General features: G+C 37.9%; 1 protein-coding gene across 4 annotated transcripts in view; it reads right to left on the reverse strand.

The window, feature by feature from the left end:
* The window catches only part of MAPK8IP3 (mitogen-activated protein kinase 8 interacting protein 3), an 82,180-nt gene that overhangs the window by 22,900 nt on the left and 45,546 nt on the right, over positions 1-13,734 (reverse strand). For all 4 annotated transcript variants that reach the window (XM_044657379.1, XM_044657388.1, XM_044657371.1 and 1 more), the window contains 2 exons: positions 13,314-13,416; positions 12,807-12,925 (listed from right to left, as the gene is read on the reverse strand). In XM_044657379.1, coding sequence (XP_044513314.1) covers positions 12,807-12,925; positions 13,314-13,416 — 222 coding nt within the window. The remainder of the gene's footprint in view (positions 1-12,806; positions 12,926-13,313; positions 13,417-13,734) is intronic.

Here is a 13,734-nt window from a genome sequence, read left to right on the forward strand (position 1 = left end):
GGATTGAGAGCCAGACCTAGAGACGGCAGGTCCTAGTTCAAATATGGCCATGTGTGTGACCCCGGGCAAGTCACTTAACCCCCACTGCCTAGCCCTTACCACTCCTGCCTTAGAACCAGTATATACAGTGCTGATTCTAAGATGGAATGTAAGGGTTAAAAAAAAAAAAAAGCGATAGGGAAGCCAAGGTGCTTATCCTCAAGAAGCTTATTAGATTAATAACATGAAAAAAGAAGAAAAAACATTTAATTGGTAAACTGTATTATATAGTGTAAATGACAAAGTATTTGAGAGATGGAAGAGACCAATTTTAGCTAGTAGTCATAAAGGTTTCATGGAGGAGGCAGGAACTTATAATGGAATTTCAAATGATCCATGATATCATGAATATCCTCCTAGAATGACTCCTACCCCCAACCCCCAGATTCTGTCTACTCAAATCCTGCTCATTCTTCAAAGTCCAGCTCAAATGACATCTTTTCCATGATTCCTCCAGCCATGAGTGATTTCACCTCTCTGATCTTTCACCATGTTCAGAGTATTCTGTACCTGTTCCTTATTATCTCATTTAGCTGTGTATCAGATAAGATTTACTTTGGAGGAATGTCAAATCTGTTCTAAATAATAGGTAAGTGACAGTTAAGGGGCTACAGTAAGCCATGCATGCATGACTAAGAAATGATATGGTATTTGAGTTTGTATTTTTGTGGTTTATCAAAGCATACATAAAAGTTCTTTGCCAAGATCTGACTACCCTGATCTTTGCTTACTCTTTAAATCCCAGAATCTGTTCTCTTTTTGTTCTCTTCACTCCTCTGTGATCTTGGAGTTCCTCTAGAACAGTGGTTCCCAAACTTTTTTGGCCTACCGCCCCCTTTCCAGAAAAAATATTACTTAGCCCCCTGGAAATTAATCTTTAAAATTTTAATAGCAATTAATAGTAAAGATAAATGCACCTGTGGCCATCACTGCCTCACTGGATTGCTGCAGCACCCACCAGGGGGCGGTAGCACCCACTTTGGGAATCACTGCTCTAGAATAATTTGTCCAGCTCTAGATTGTAGAAGGGATAATCATGCCCCAGTAAGGTGTGAATATGGAAGAATGACTGCTGAAGACTATATATAGTGCCCTACACAGATACCACTGTATGCCAATTTCAAATATCTCTAACAAAATGCAATTTTACTGACCTAAAGGAATTCTAAGAAACACAAGAAGCAAGTCAAAACGAATTGAAGGGAGAGAGCAACTTGTCTCAAAACTGAAGCTTTTCCAAAAAGGTTTCCCCAACTAACTCTAATCATGTGGATCCCCTATGTATTTATATGCTCAACAGGTTAGAAACTTGTTCTTAAATCCTTTCATATGTTATCTTCCCATTCATGCCGTAAGCCAAATGGGGTTGAAACCACGTTTTCTCTCTTTTCTGTCCCTCCAAAGTACCTGACATAATTTTCTATGGAGAATAGGCAACTTAAGATGTCACAGGTAAGATTACAGATTGATTGGCTGACTGACTAGTTAGGGTTTCATTTCTTTATTGTTAGAGGAACATATTAAAGTCAATGTTGCCTAAAACTGAACTCATTATCTCCCCTAAGAAATCCCACATTTTTGTCAAAGACATCACTATCTCTCCAGTGTCTCCGGTTCACAATCTTAGCACTATCCTGGACCATTCCTCCTTTTCATTCCATATATACAATCTATTGCCAAGTCTTGGCACTACTGCCTCCACAATATCTCTCACATTCAATCCTTTCTCTCTACTCACATAGCTGCCACCAGTTTAGGCATACATCACATCTCATAATAACCCACAATGCTTCCTAACTGGACTACTTCAAGACTTTCAGCATTCCACTCCATTCTACATATTTGCTACCAAAGTAATTTTCCTTAAACACAGATCTGACCACATAAATCCCCAACTCAACCAACCCCAGTGGTTTCCTATGGCCTCTGAGATCAAATATGTTGAGCTTTTAAAGCAACTATACAACCTGATCCCAAACTCTCATCTTTGTGTCTTTTCAACCCTGTCTCCCATGCCTAGAATGAATTTCTTCTGTGATGGAATCACTGACAACAAAGTTCTCCTTGTCACATGGGTTAGATTAATTTTTTTCCTCATGAAAACAACAAAGCTGTTCCTGGGACTTGACTGGTTACAATGCTAAGGCTTAAGAAGCCTTATATCTCTTGACCCAGGGTAAGGGTTTAAAAACAAAAACAAAACAAAACAAAACACAAGACACAGCCCAGGCAACATCTTCCATATATAGCCTTTTATGATCTTTCTAAACTACCCTATCTTTAATGCCTTGGTATATATTTGTATTTTATTTATTTTCTTTCTTTTTAAAAATCCTACCTTCTTAGAACTGATACTAAGTACTGGTTCCAAGGTAGAAGAGTGGTAAGTTCTAAACAGTCCAGGTTAAGTGACTTGCAAGGTCACAAAGCTAAGGATGTGGCTGGGGCCAAATTTGTACCAAGGACTTCCTGTCTCCAGGCCTGGTGCTCTATCCACTGTGCTACCTAGCTACTGCTGTATTTTACTTTCTATTTAAGTTGCATATATTTATTTTTATATATACTTGCCATATTCCCCATTAGACTATAAGCTTGTAAGAAGGGTCTGTTTTCATCCTTTATGCTTGAATTCCCCAATGCCTATATAAGGTACTTTATACTTTTTGACTGATTGATTGCAAATATTAAGACATTTATAAGGGCACTCATTCAAAAACCTATAGTCTAAAGGTCCAATATTAAAGGATTAGTATGCTATGAAGAGGTGTACTAGAGCCAATCAACATTTATTAAGCACCTACTTTGTGCCAGGCACTTTGTTAAGCATTGGGGATACAAAGACAGGCAAAAAACAACCAAATCAACCAACCAGCACCAACAGCCAAAGAAACCCCTGCCCTCAGGAAACTCGAGTTTAATAAAACATGGAAGTATGGCTCAAAATGGTGAGATAAACCATAGTGTATAATTTCAAATGACATGATCAGGGAGGTCATGGAATTAGAAGATTTCCAAGAGAAATATTCCCTCCAGGCTATTTGGAGATGGTCATCTCATCTAAGGAGGAAGAACAAGGCAGACAGGTCCTTCTACTGATGTTGGCAGATGTCCCCTATGACTGTCAGTTGAAAAAAGTTAGCTCTTAAGTCCCTAAGATGGATAGTGGGAGAGGGAAGAGGGGACCCTCTTCTGCAGTAATATTCCACAACAGTATATGCACTATTACACTCTGCTGCCAGTCAGGAACAAAGCCAAATTGAAAGTTGAAGTAGCTAAATAGCAGGCCTTCACTGAAATAATTTTTTTAACTAGTCGGAGATGTTCCAGTTTCTGATGATTAGACAGCCCAATGATGGGATGTCATGTTCCCTCAAGGTGTTAAGACCTGAATACAGATTTTATTACCGACAACTCTTCCTCCTAGATGGTGTAACTCAGGGTGGTTGAACTTTGCTTAAGAGAGTCTACAGAAAAAGGGATAAAATCTATGATGTTACCATCATCATAATGTTACCATCATCATGATGTATAAGTAGGTCAAAACTCCCAAAGGCAAAATATTTCAATACAGTTTTGGTATGGGCTTAGGCAAGCAAGGGAGCTTCCAAGGGCAGCCAACAGGGTAGTGTTCTAGTAAGGCTGGAAGCACTGACTTGAGCAAAAGGTCATTTGCTTGAATTGTTAGGTGATGCAAATATAGCATATATTAGGGCATACTTAAGGGCAGGGATTGTTTCATTTTTATCTTGTTTCTCCAGGACTTAGCAAAGAACCATGTACAGAAAAGATGCTTAATAAATATCTGTTGAATTGAATGTGCAGCTCATGCAGTCCTAACCAACAGACTTTATGTATCATCAGGAAAGGGAGGAGATATACTGAAGAGATGAGTAAAGTCAAAGGATTCAAGTTTTTTATTCCTCTACTCAATCCTATAGCAAGTGGATCCTTCTAGTCACCAGACCAGACTGAAACAGACACATGTCTATGACCTTCATCAGCAGAGTGGCTTTGCCTCACTCTGGGACATGAGGTCTATGAAGTTAAGTTACTCAAAGCTGCATTAATGTAGAGCCAATCCTTGTGATCCAGCAATACTACTACTAAGTCTGTCCTATGCTCCCAAGAGATCCAAGAAAAAGGAAAAGGACCTATCAATAAAAGATATTTCATGCAGCTCTTCTTGTAGTGACAAAGAATTGGAAACTGAAGGGATGTTCATCAATTGGGGAATAGCTAAACAAGTTGCGGCATATCGTTGTAATGAAATACTGTTGTGCTATAAGAAACGACAAACAGGATGAGTCCAGAAAAACCTATACTTAAATGAATTAGTGTAAAATGAAGTAAGCAGAACCAAGGGAATATTTTTTACAGTAACAAAAATGTAATATGATCAACTATTAAGGACCTATTATCAGCAATGTAAGGATACAAGACAACTCCAAGATTCACAATGAGTAAAGGTATCCACTGCCACAGAAGGAACTTATGGAGTCTGAATGTAGATAGAAGCATACCACTTTTAGCTTTTAACTTTTAACCTATAACAGATTATTTGCCACCTTGGAGAGGGGAAGGAGGAAGAGAATTTAGATCACAAAATGTTATAAAACAAATGTTAAAGATTGTTTCCACATGTAATTTTTTAAAAAAATTAAAATTTGGGGGCAACTGGGTGGCTCAGGGATTGAGAGCTAGGTCTAGAGATGGGAGGTCCTAGGTTCAAATCTGACCTCAGACACTTCCCAGTTGTGTGACCCTAAGCAAGTTAGTTAACCCCTATTGGCTAGCCCTTACCACTCTTCTGTCTTAGAACCAATACACAGTATTGACTCTAAGATGGAAGGTAAGGGTTTACATTTTTTTAAAATTTTTTTAACTTTTAAAAATGTAAGACCAATACCTGGCAACAGGTCAGGGACTATTAGTTAGTTTGACCAGCTAGATCAGCCCTACTGGATGGTGTCTGGGGAGTAGGGCCTGAACAAAGGGTCAATCAAAGCTACACCTCACCTACCTTGTATAGGCTTGCTTTCCTAGATCTTGTGTAAGGGGCTACTTGTAGTTTAGGTACATGGCCTAGGACAGAACTAGAGATTACTATCTATGTGAAAGCTCTGTTAGATATCCTAAAAAGGTCATGGCCACTTCAACCATGAACAGAGTTCCTAAATTCTTCCCTGAATTTGTGAGGGTATCCTACCCTAACATCCTTAAGATGTTAACATATTCTACCAGCCGTGCTTCTTCTGCACTTGCCCAATTTTCTGGTGGAATTCCTGACTGTAGTGGGACTTCAAAAATTTGCTAAACTTTTGATGTCTGCCAGCATGAGCTGTGGGTAGTTATGAATATTATCCTCTAGATAACTTGGCATCAAGAACCTCATCTCTTATTTGGTCAATGGCAGAACTTCAGTTATAACTGTATTTGAGCTAAAAATTAATCAAGACTGCTGCTAAGCACTGATAATTCCTTTGGGGAGCTCATTAATGTGGGGCTACAACAGCAGTCAACTCAGCTGCTATTGTAGCCAGTAGGGATGCCTCTCACTAGCAACAAGTTGGCCTTTTCTAGTTATGATTTACTTCTGCTATTCCAGAAGCAAGCAAGAAGCCACCCCCTTTGCAGGTTTCTCTGTTCTGCCTGAGAGATAGGGAGTGGGAAGTTTATTGGAATAAAGCAAACTGATGTCACAATTAGGGGTCATATATGCTCTTTAAATTAAAGTCTCCATAGTTCAGAACTTTAACACAAAGGAATAAAGAGATTAATCCAAAGGCCGTGTGAAGACAGACAAGGAGTAAGCCAAAGGTAAACCACACAAAACTTAAGAGGTCTGCAGGCAGGTTTTTGGAAATGATTTTTAAACTCACCTGCCTACAAATTACTAATGCCTCTTAGTCAGCTCCTACTCTTGGTGCATCCACTGTTTAGACCAGTGATGGGAGAACTTTTTAAAGAGGGGGCCAAAGGAAAGGAAATGCTCACCTGTCAGTCTGTTTCTAAGGCAACTCTTTCGAAGTTTCATTGTATTGTATCCTACTTACTGTACTTGTCAGATTAGGAATAATGTTTTGCGGCTGGATAGAACATTTCAGGGGGCCGCATCTGGCCCGAGGCCGTAGTTTGCCCATCACTGGTTTAGACACATCCCAACATTTCTTACTGCCCTGAGCTACCTTCCTAAAAACTGGAACAACAAAGTTTCAATGACAAATTCAAGGTTACCTATGAAATTAAGAGTTAATTAGAAGTCACAGGTTTTCCCAGAACCAAATGCTTAATGTTATCTGCTGAGCTAAAGTTTTCCCTAATACTTTCCCTTCTAGTTCATTTATAAAAATTTATCCAGCACCGATCCTTTGGGGAATCCTACTGTACCCATTATTCCAGAGAAGCACCTGCTTTCCCCTCCTTTTGATTCCTCTCTGTACAACAGAGAAGCAACAAGGCTTGGTGGAGAGAGCTAATCTCAAAGCCAGGAAGACCTGGGCTCAGATCTCATTGCTAATATATGCTAGTGTATATGATCTGATACATGCTACCTATATGGTCCTGGATAAGTCACCTAACCACTCAGTGTTCTTGATAACTAAGATTATAAAGAGAAGGTGACAACCTGCAATGTTAGAGGGAGTTTCCCTATCACTCTTCTTATTTTTCCATATTTCTAAGAAAAATTTCCCCAATTCTAGGGTGACTGGATTATTTTAATAGTTTGAATTAACTTTATCAATGGCCATCTGAAAAGCAATGGAAATCATATCCACAAATTCTCCTCATCTATGTGTTTACTTTAGTGAGTGAGCAGGCATGATTTTCTCTCATAGAAATAGGGCTGCTTTTCTCACAATAGTTATGTTTGCTGAAGTATTCAGTAACACTATTCCTTTTTTTTTTTTTTTAAACCCTTGTACTTCGGTGTATTGTCTCATAGGTGGAAGAGTGGTAAGGGTGGGCAATGGGGGTCAAGTGACTTGCCCAGGGTCACACAGCTGGGAAGTGGCTGAGGCTGGGTTTGAACCTAGGACCTCCTGTCTCTAGGCCTGACTCTCACTCCACTGAGCTACCCAGCTGCCCCCTAACACTATTCCTTTTTAAAGATTTTGACAGCTTACTCTGAAGTGGCACTATCTATGGATGTCAGGGTCCCTTCCATACTATTGTCCTCTATGTTTTTTAGATAAGGAAGTGAAGATCATCCTAATAAAAGGAACCAGTAATAACAAAATATGGAATAAACAGAATGTGGGACTGTTACACACAGTAAAGTTTACAACAGTTTTTCACAAACTGTCTCCTTATTTGTCTGGCAACATCCCTTTCTCTGGCAAGATCCAGGTCTATATATCTACCTCCCAGCTCAATAAGTCTATCCATAAATTGGGATAGATTTTCACTGTTTTGTTTTAAGATTTTCAAATTTTGACCATATACCAGGCCTATCAGAGCAAGCTCTAAATGAGATTAATAATGCCTCTCTAGCCTGGCATAGTCTTGTGTAATCTTGTTCATTGTTGGGGTTCCATTTTGGTTCTTACGGAGGCCAATGAACTGCTCTTCTTCCCTGAGTCCGATTGACGAGAGACAATATTATTTTTCTCTCTGTCAAAAAATTTTGGAGCAAATTTTCAGTATCAATCCATCTGGGATTATATGTGCAAAAAAAGCTCTCTAGCTTTTTAATAATCACAACTGGATCATCCTCAAAAGGAAGAAAATTCTGCTTGAATTTCTCAATATCTTGGGGGGTGACTGGTGTATGATGCCTTAGCAAAATTAGATCTCTGCTCTTATTAAAGGTGGGCACTTCTTTTAAGGGGAATAGGCCTGTAACTGAATTATTTTTGGTTTCTGCCTCTTTTTTTTATTTGAGTTGCAATAAAACAGGTAATGGATGTAGGCAGGGAAATAGGTCTAGTGCAGTGATTCCCAAAGTGGGCGCTACTGCCCCCTGGTGGGTGCTGCAGCGATCCAGAGGGTGGTGATGGCCACTGGTGCATTTATCTTTCCTATTAATTGCTATTAAAATTTTTAAAAAAATTTAATTTCCAGGGGGCTAAGTAATATTTTTTTCTGGAAAGGGGGTGTTAGGCCATAAAAGTTTGGGAACCACTGGTCTAGTGGGAGGAGTTTGGGTAGATTTAGAGATAGTTAGAACAGGAGGAGGAGTTGGGGTGGTTTTAGTATGAGCAGAATTGTGTGGAGCAGGACTGGAAAGCTATAATGATGAGGGAGTGTTGAGAGATAAATTTCTCTTCTTACTCTGGGGATTTCTCAAGCTTTTCTCAATGATTTTTATAGAAGTCTTGAGATCCCCCAGACTCTCCTCCTCTAGCCTTTTTTCAAGGTCACTTGTGTTATTTTCTAGTTTTTCTTCAAGGTGAGCTTTTAGTTCAGCAAAACTATTATCCTGTTTCTTTCTGAAGAGGAATAGACAAAATGCCAAGCCTCCTATCACTGTAAGTATGGCTAGGAACAGTGCTATATAAAGCCACTGTGTAATATTCTGTTGGATAATAAGCCATTTTATAGAGACAAGCAACAGCATCACAATTTGATCTAGACTACTCAGAATCATTTTATCTAATTGTTAATTTTGTTTGCAGTTCTACTTTCTGTCAGTAGATGGCATTGTTTAACATAAATGATCAATAGCTATAACAGAATTAACTGCTAGGAACTTGACTTTGGGATAGTTTCAGTAAAAAGTAAGGAAAATGATCAGAAGATAGAGGGTTCAGATCCTGCTGCAGTTGCCAATTAAATATAAGGGTTAAAACAGGAGTTTTGGCAAAATAAGAGAGCAGCTTTTAATAATTTAAGTTTTAATGAGAATATATAGTAGTTGTAAATTAATATTCCTTTAAGCCAGAGAAAAGAAAACTTCTAGCAGCTTTTAATAATTAATTTATTAATTAATCACAAAATCAACTAACTAGCCACAATTAAACAATTAATTAATGAATAAGCAGCTTAGTTTAATTAAAATAGATAGTAAAAGAATATAGTTAAATGAAGATTAAATTAATATGCAAATATTAAATATTATATTTATAAATATTTTATTAATAATAAACTAACAAAAGAGACTAACTAAAAGGTACTAACCAGCTCGGTCCCAGGAACCAAAGAGAGAGAGGGAGGAGTTACAGCCAACTATAAAACAATAATGTGACCACACAAACGTGGAGGTGCAGGAGAGATTAAAGGGAATTTTGGGAAAACTAAGGGACTTATGGGGGATGAAGTCCAAGGTTCAAAAAAGAAAGAGGTAGAGAAAGAAAATTTCCTAATGTCTATACTAGTTATCCTATAACTACCTATAATTGTTACCTAAAACTGCCTATATCTACCTATAACTGCTTATAACTACTGCTAATAACAACCACCCCACAAAGTTCCAACCCAATCCAGCCCAATCAAAACTAGCCCAATCAGTGTTTAATCCAACCCCAATTAGGTTTGTCAATGAAGACCAGCCACCTTCTAAAAAGTTCAAGAAAGAAAAAAAAAAAACCTAACAGCCCAAACCAAAAGCCTAAAACCCAAAAAGCCCTCTAAAGGCTAAAGCCAAAAGTCCTCTCGGTAAGTTCAGACCTACCTTTATATTCCAGCAACTAAACACCAACTACCAACCCAATATATTCCCAGCAGCCAACTTCCCCACAACTGGTAGCTCCCTCAACTGATTCTGGCCCTCTTTTATAACCTTCTCCTTCCTACCTCACTTCCTGTCTCTATGGTTTCTCCTTCCTGTCACTGTGGACTGGTTAATCTCTATATATCTCTATAGTAAGAGGACCACCAGGTCCTCTGTTAAATTAAAAAAGGAATAAAAAATTCCTTCTTACAATGTCATTTCAGGGAACTTACCTAAAGAAATCCTTCTCCTGCACCAATGATTAATCAGTTCAAAGTTTTGAGGGAAGAAGGTTTGGAGCAGCATAAATGGGATAAAAGAGAAGCAACAGCAAACACCTTTGAGAGGACACTCTCTACATTATAGATGGCTCCAGTAACAAGAGAAAGAGGATAATAACAACAAAAAGGCCATAGAAAAGCATAGAAGGGTTGAAGAACAATACAGTAATATAGGATGATGGCCCTAGACCATGAATCAAGAAAAATCAGAGAGATATATAGCAGTTAGGTTTAGTGGCGCTGTCAATTTAATCATATAAAACAGCAGGAAGACAAATGCTCAGGTAAGGCATCTGTAACAACACCCAAGATATCAACTTAATCATAATGAAATACTCCAGGAATTTGTGATTTTGTCAATATGAGTAGTACTCCCTCTAGTGACAGAGTCATTATGCTTTAGGAGAGTTCCTCATGAGTTGTTGATCTAAATAATCACCTCAAAACAAATCTGATGATAAATCTTGTTCTATAGCTTGCGGCCCTTTAGAACACCCAAGGCAAATCCAGGCTCACCATAATGATGCACTCAGTGGAAGTTCAGAGGATATCTTAATAAAATATCTTTAACTGAAAGTAGTTTAAAATATTACTATATTGTCTAGAGTTGTTAAAATCTCTTCTTTCTCTGTCTACTGTGAGACCTTATTTTTTTATAAAGACTAATGACCTATCATCTTAGATGACATTCTCCTGGCAAAAAATAAAAAATATGTTTGAGGAATGAAACTAAATGTATGTGTCCATTAAGCAGCTGGGTAGCCCAGCAGATTAAGAGTCAGGCCTAGAAACATGAGGTCTTAGGTTCGAATCTGGCCTCAGACACTTCCTAGCTGTGTGACCCTCAGCAAGTCCCTTAACCTCCTTGCCTAGCCCTTATCACTCTTCTGCCTTAGAATCAATATATAGTATTGATTCTAATGTGGAAAGTAAGAGTTAAAAAAAAAAAAAAGAAATGCTGGAAGGAAAATTTGGAATGACACATGTAATTTAAAATCAAGTAGGTTCTTTCTATACAAGTGTTTGTTTATAATAAAATAATAGTTTTAGAAAGAATAAATGTTCAAACATTTGAAGCAAAAAGAAATTTCACTTTTCCTTGGTCTTAATTAAGCCTGGAAGCAAAAATAATTTTAAAATTTCAGGCCCAAATCAGGTAGGTTGTAGTTCTGGTATGAGCATCACAAAACTCTTTCTATATGCGTTCTCTCCCAATCACCAGGGAAAGATATATTCATTTTTAAGCAGGCTATGAGAAAGACACAGGCTGAAAAAAAACATGGAACAATACTAAATTGAAGAAGTCGACTGATCTTCACTTTATGGCAATATCTGTGAAGATCAGTAGGTCACCATGGTGAACTGCACAATAAGCCTCTCTGAATTCAGATCACAAATATGTTTCATCTGTACAGCTACAAACATCTGAACACCTAAGGAACAGCCAATGACAGCAAAAAGGCTTTAACACGGGGCAGCTGGGTAGCTCAGTGGATTGAGAGCCAGGCCTAGAGACAGGAGGTCCTAGGTTCAAATCTGACCTCAGACACTTCCCAGCTGTGTGACCCTGGGCAAGTCACTTGACCCCCATTGCCTACCCTTACCACTCTTCCACCTATAAGTCAATACACAGAAGTTAAGGGTTTAAAATAAAATTTAAAAAAAAAAAAAAAAAAGGCTTTAACATGAAGATGTAATATAGTTTAAGGACACCCTGAACAACAAACAGTAAAGCAGGCTGGCACCAACTATACTAGATAAGAATTGGGACTTGATAAGAAAGGGAGACTCAGCTTTGCAACTTTAAGAAGCTGGGGCATTTAACTTCATGCTTTAGAAGAAAATATACTCATTATGAACAGATGAGGCAGAATAAAGACACCATGGGCAGTGAATATCAAGCCAAAATCTACATTTACAAATAAGTTAGCTGAACTCATCACAGAACAGTTGCTTAGAGAACATTTATATGGGAAACCAGCAGCAGCAACAGTAGCAGTTTTCTTTAGCTAGAGGCCATGTGAATTAAATCATCTATAAGAAAAAAGCCAATCTCTTTAATCCACTTGGCCAGCAGAAAGAAACCAAACTCAAATGAACATCAATTCACATTCCTCAAGGTCAACAAAACGGGGTTTGCTAAAGGAAAGTGAGAAGGCATTCTGGAATTGTAAACTCTATCCTAGATCTCACCCATCTTATTGACAGGTAGCAGTCAAAGAGGGAAGTTAATTCTAAGACAGTTTGGGCCCAAAACAAACAGGCCCATATGGACTAAATTAAATGATACACTCATCATTATGATCACATAGGATACAAATCTTTTGTTGTCCAGTGGCTATCAATAACACTTACAGTCAATGCTGGTTTTTCTTCCTCAGAGAATAAATAACTGTATAAAGCATGTCAGAAAAATTCTATACTTACTTTGACAGTATGTTTTTTAGCATAGGAGGAAGGAAAGATAAATACTGACCAGGAAACCTTAAACAAGAAACTTTCTAAAGAGATACTCCCAGTTCTTTTTCAAAATTACAGTGACATGAAAGTTAAAACAAAAGTTTTGAAATATTGGGGGGGAGTGTGTTTTTTCTAAGACCTTTCTTCTGATAAGCATAGCACACCAAATATACCTAAGACTTTCTTATCCTCCAGGCATTTCACTAATATCAAGAAGTGTGAGGTTAACAAAAGGGGATCTATTTTAGGTTGCTGGCCAAAATCTTTACTTCAAATCTTCAAATCTATTCCTACAAAAATGTTTCTAACATAAGGTTGTTGAAAAGTTGATTTTATATGAAAAGCCCTATCAAAAAGTCATGAGGAACAACTTTTACCTAGTAGGTCTGCACCTTCATCCACATCCCCAATGACTTCAGAACCTGCAGTAGACAGCTCATGATATAGGGAATCAGTGTTGATGCCAAAGGCTTTGTTGACAATTCCCTGGGTTGGACTGTAAGTGGAGAAAATACACACACACACACGGGTTAGTTTGCAATATTGGTATAGAACATGATTGTAGGTTTATTAAATGCCTTGTATAATTCTCATTAAATGACTAACTATTTTTTTGGATTATAGACATAAAATGGGAGATGCCTCCCGCTCAAGAGATAGTGAGATACATCGGTTTGAAAACCAATTGTCTCATTAAGGAAAGAAAAACAGACAGGGGAGGGGAATAGTCTTGAAAGAATTTACCAAGGTAATTAAGAGTAGTATCCAATTCCCAGTCTAATTATTCAATTCATTAGGACATGCAGTTTCTTAAGGAGAAAGTATAAGGAAAAAGCCATCTTATTAGAATCTGAAAAAGGGGGAGAATAAGAAGGGAGTTGTACCTATTTCCAGTGCGCTCCAATCGAGGTTCCTGGCACATGTCTAGCTCTGGTGTGGAATCTATGATGTCTTGAACATCAGACCACTCATCACTACTGCCCATCCCTATAGGAAAAAAAATGTATGATTCATATTAAATTACCAAGATGAAGGATCTTCACCACATGTTTGCTCTAAGAAATTTCAATAGATAAGGTCCTGGATCACTTGCTGGGGAAGGGATTGTCAGAAAAGGATTTCCCCAAATTGATCAATAGGATAGAAATGCCTAACAAACATATATGTGTATGGAAGAGAAGGGATGAGAGAAATGTTATTTGTATTCCTAAAAGTCATAGTAAGGGAAAATGTGCATTGCAAGCCCTGTTTTAATTTATGATACCTATAAAAATAGTCAATGGTATATTATTGTTGGATAACCAA

Source organism: Gracilinanus agilis, chromosome 1 (assembly GCF_016433145.1).
Source record: "Gracilinanus agilis isolate LMUSP501 chromosome 1, AgileGrace, whole genome shotgun sequence".
Taxonomy (NCBI): Eukaryota; Metazoa; Chordata; class Mammalia; order Didelphimorphia; family Didelphidae; genus Gracilinanus; species Gracilinanus agilis.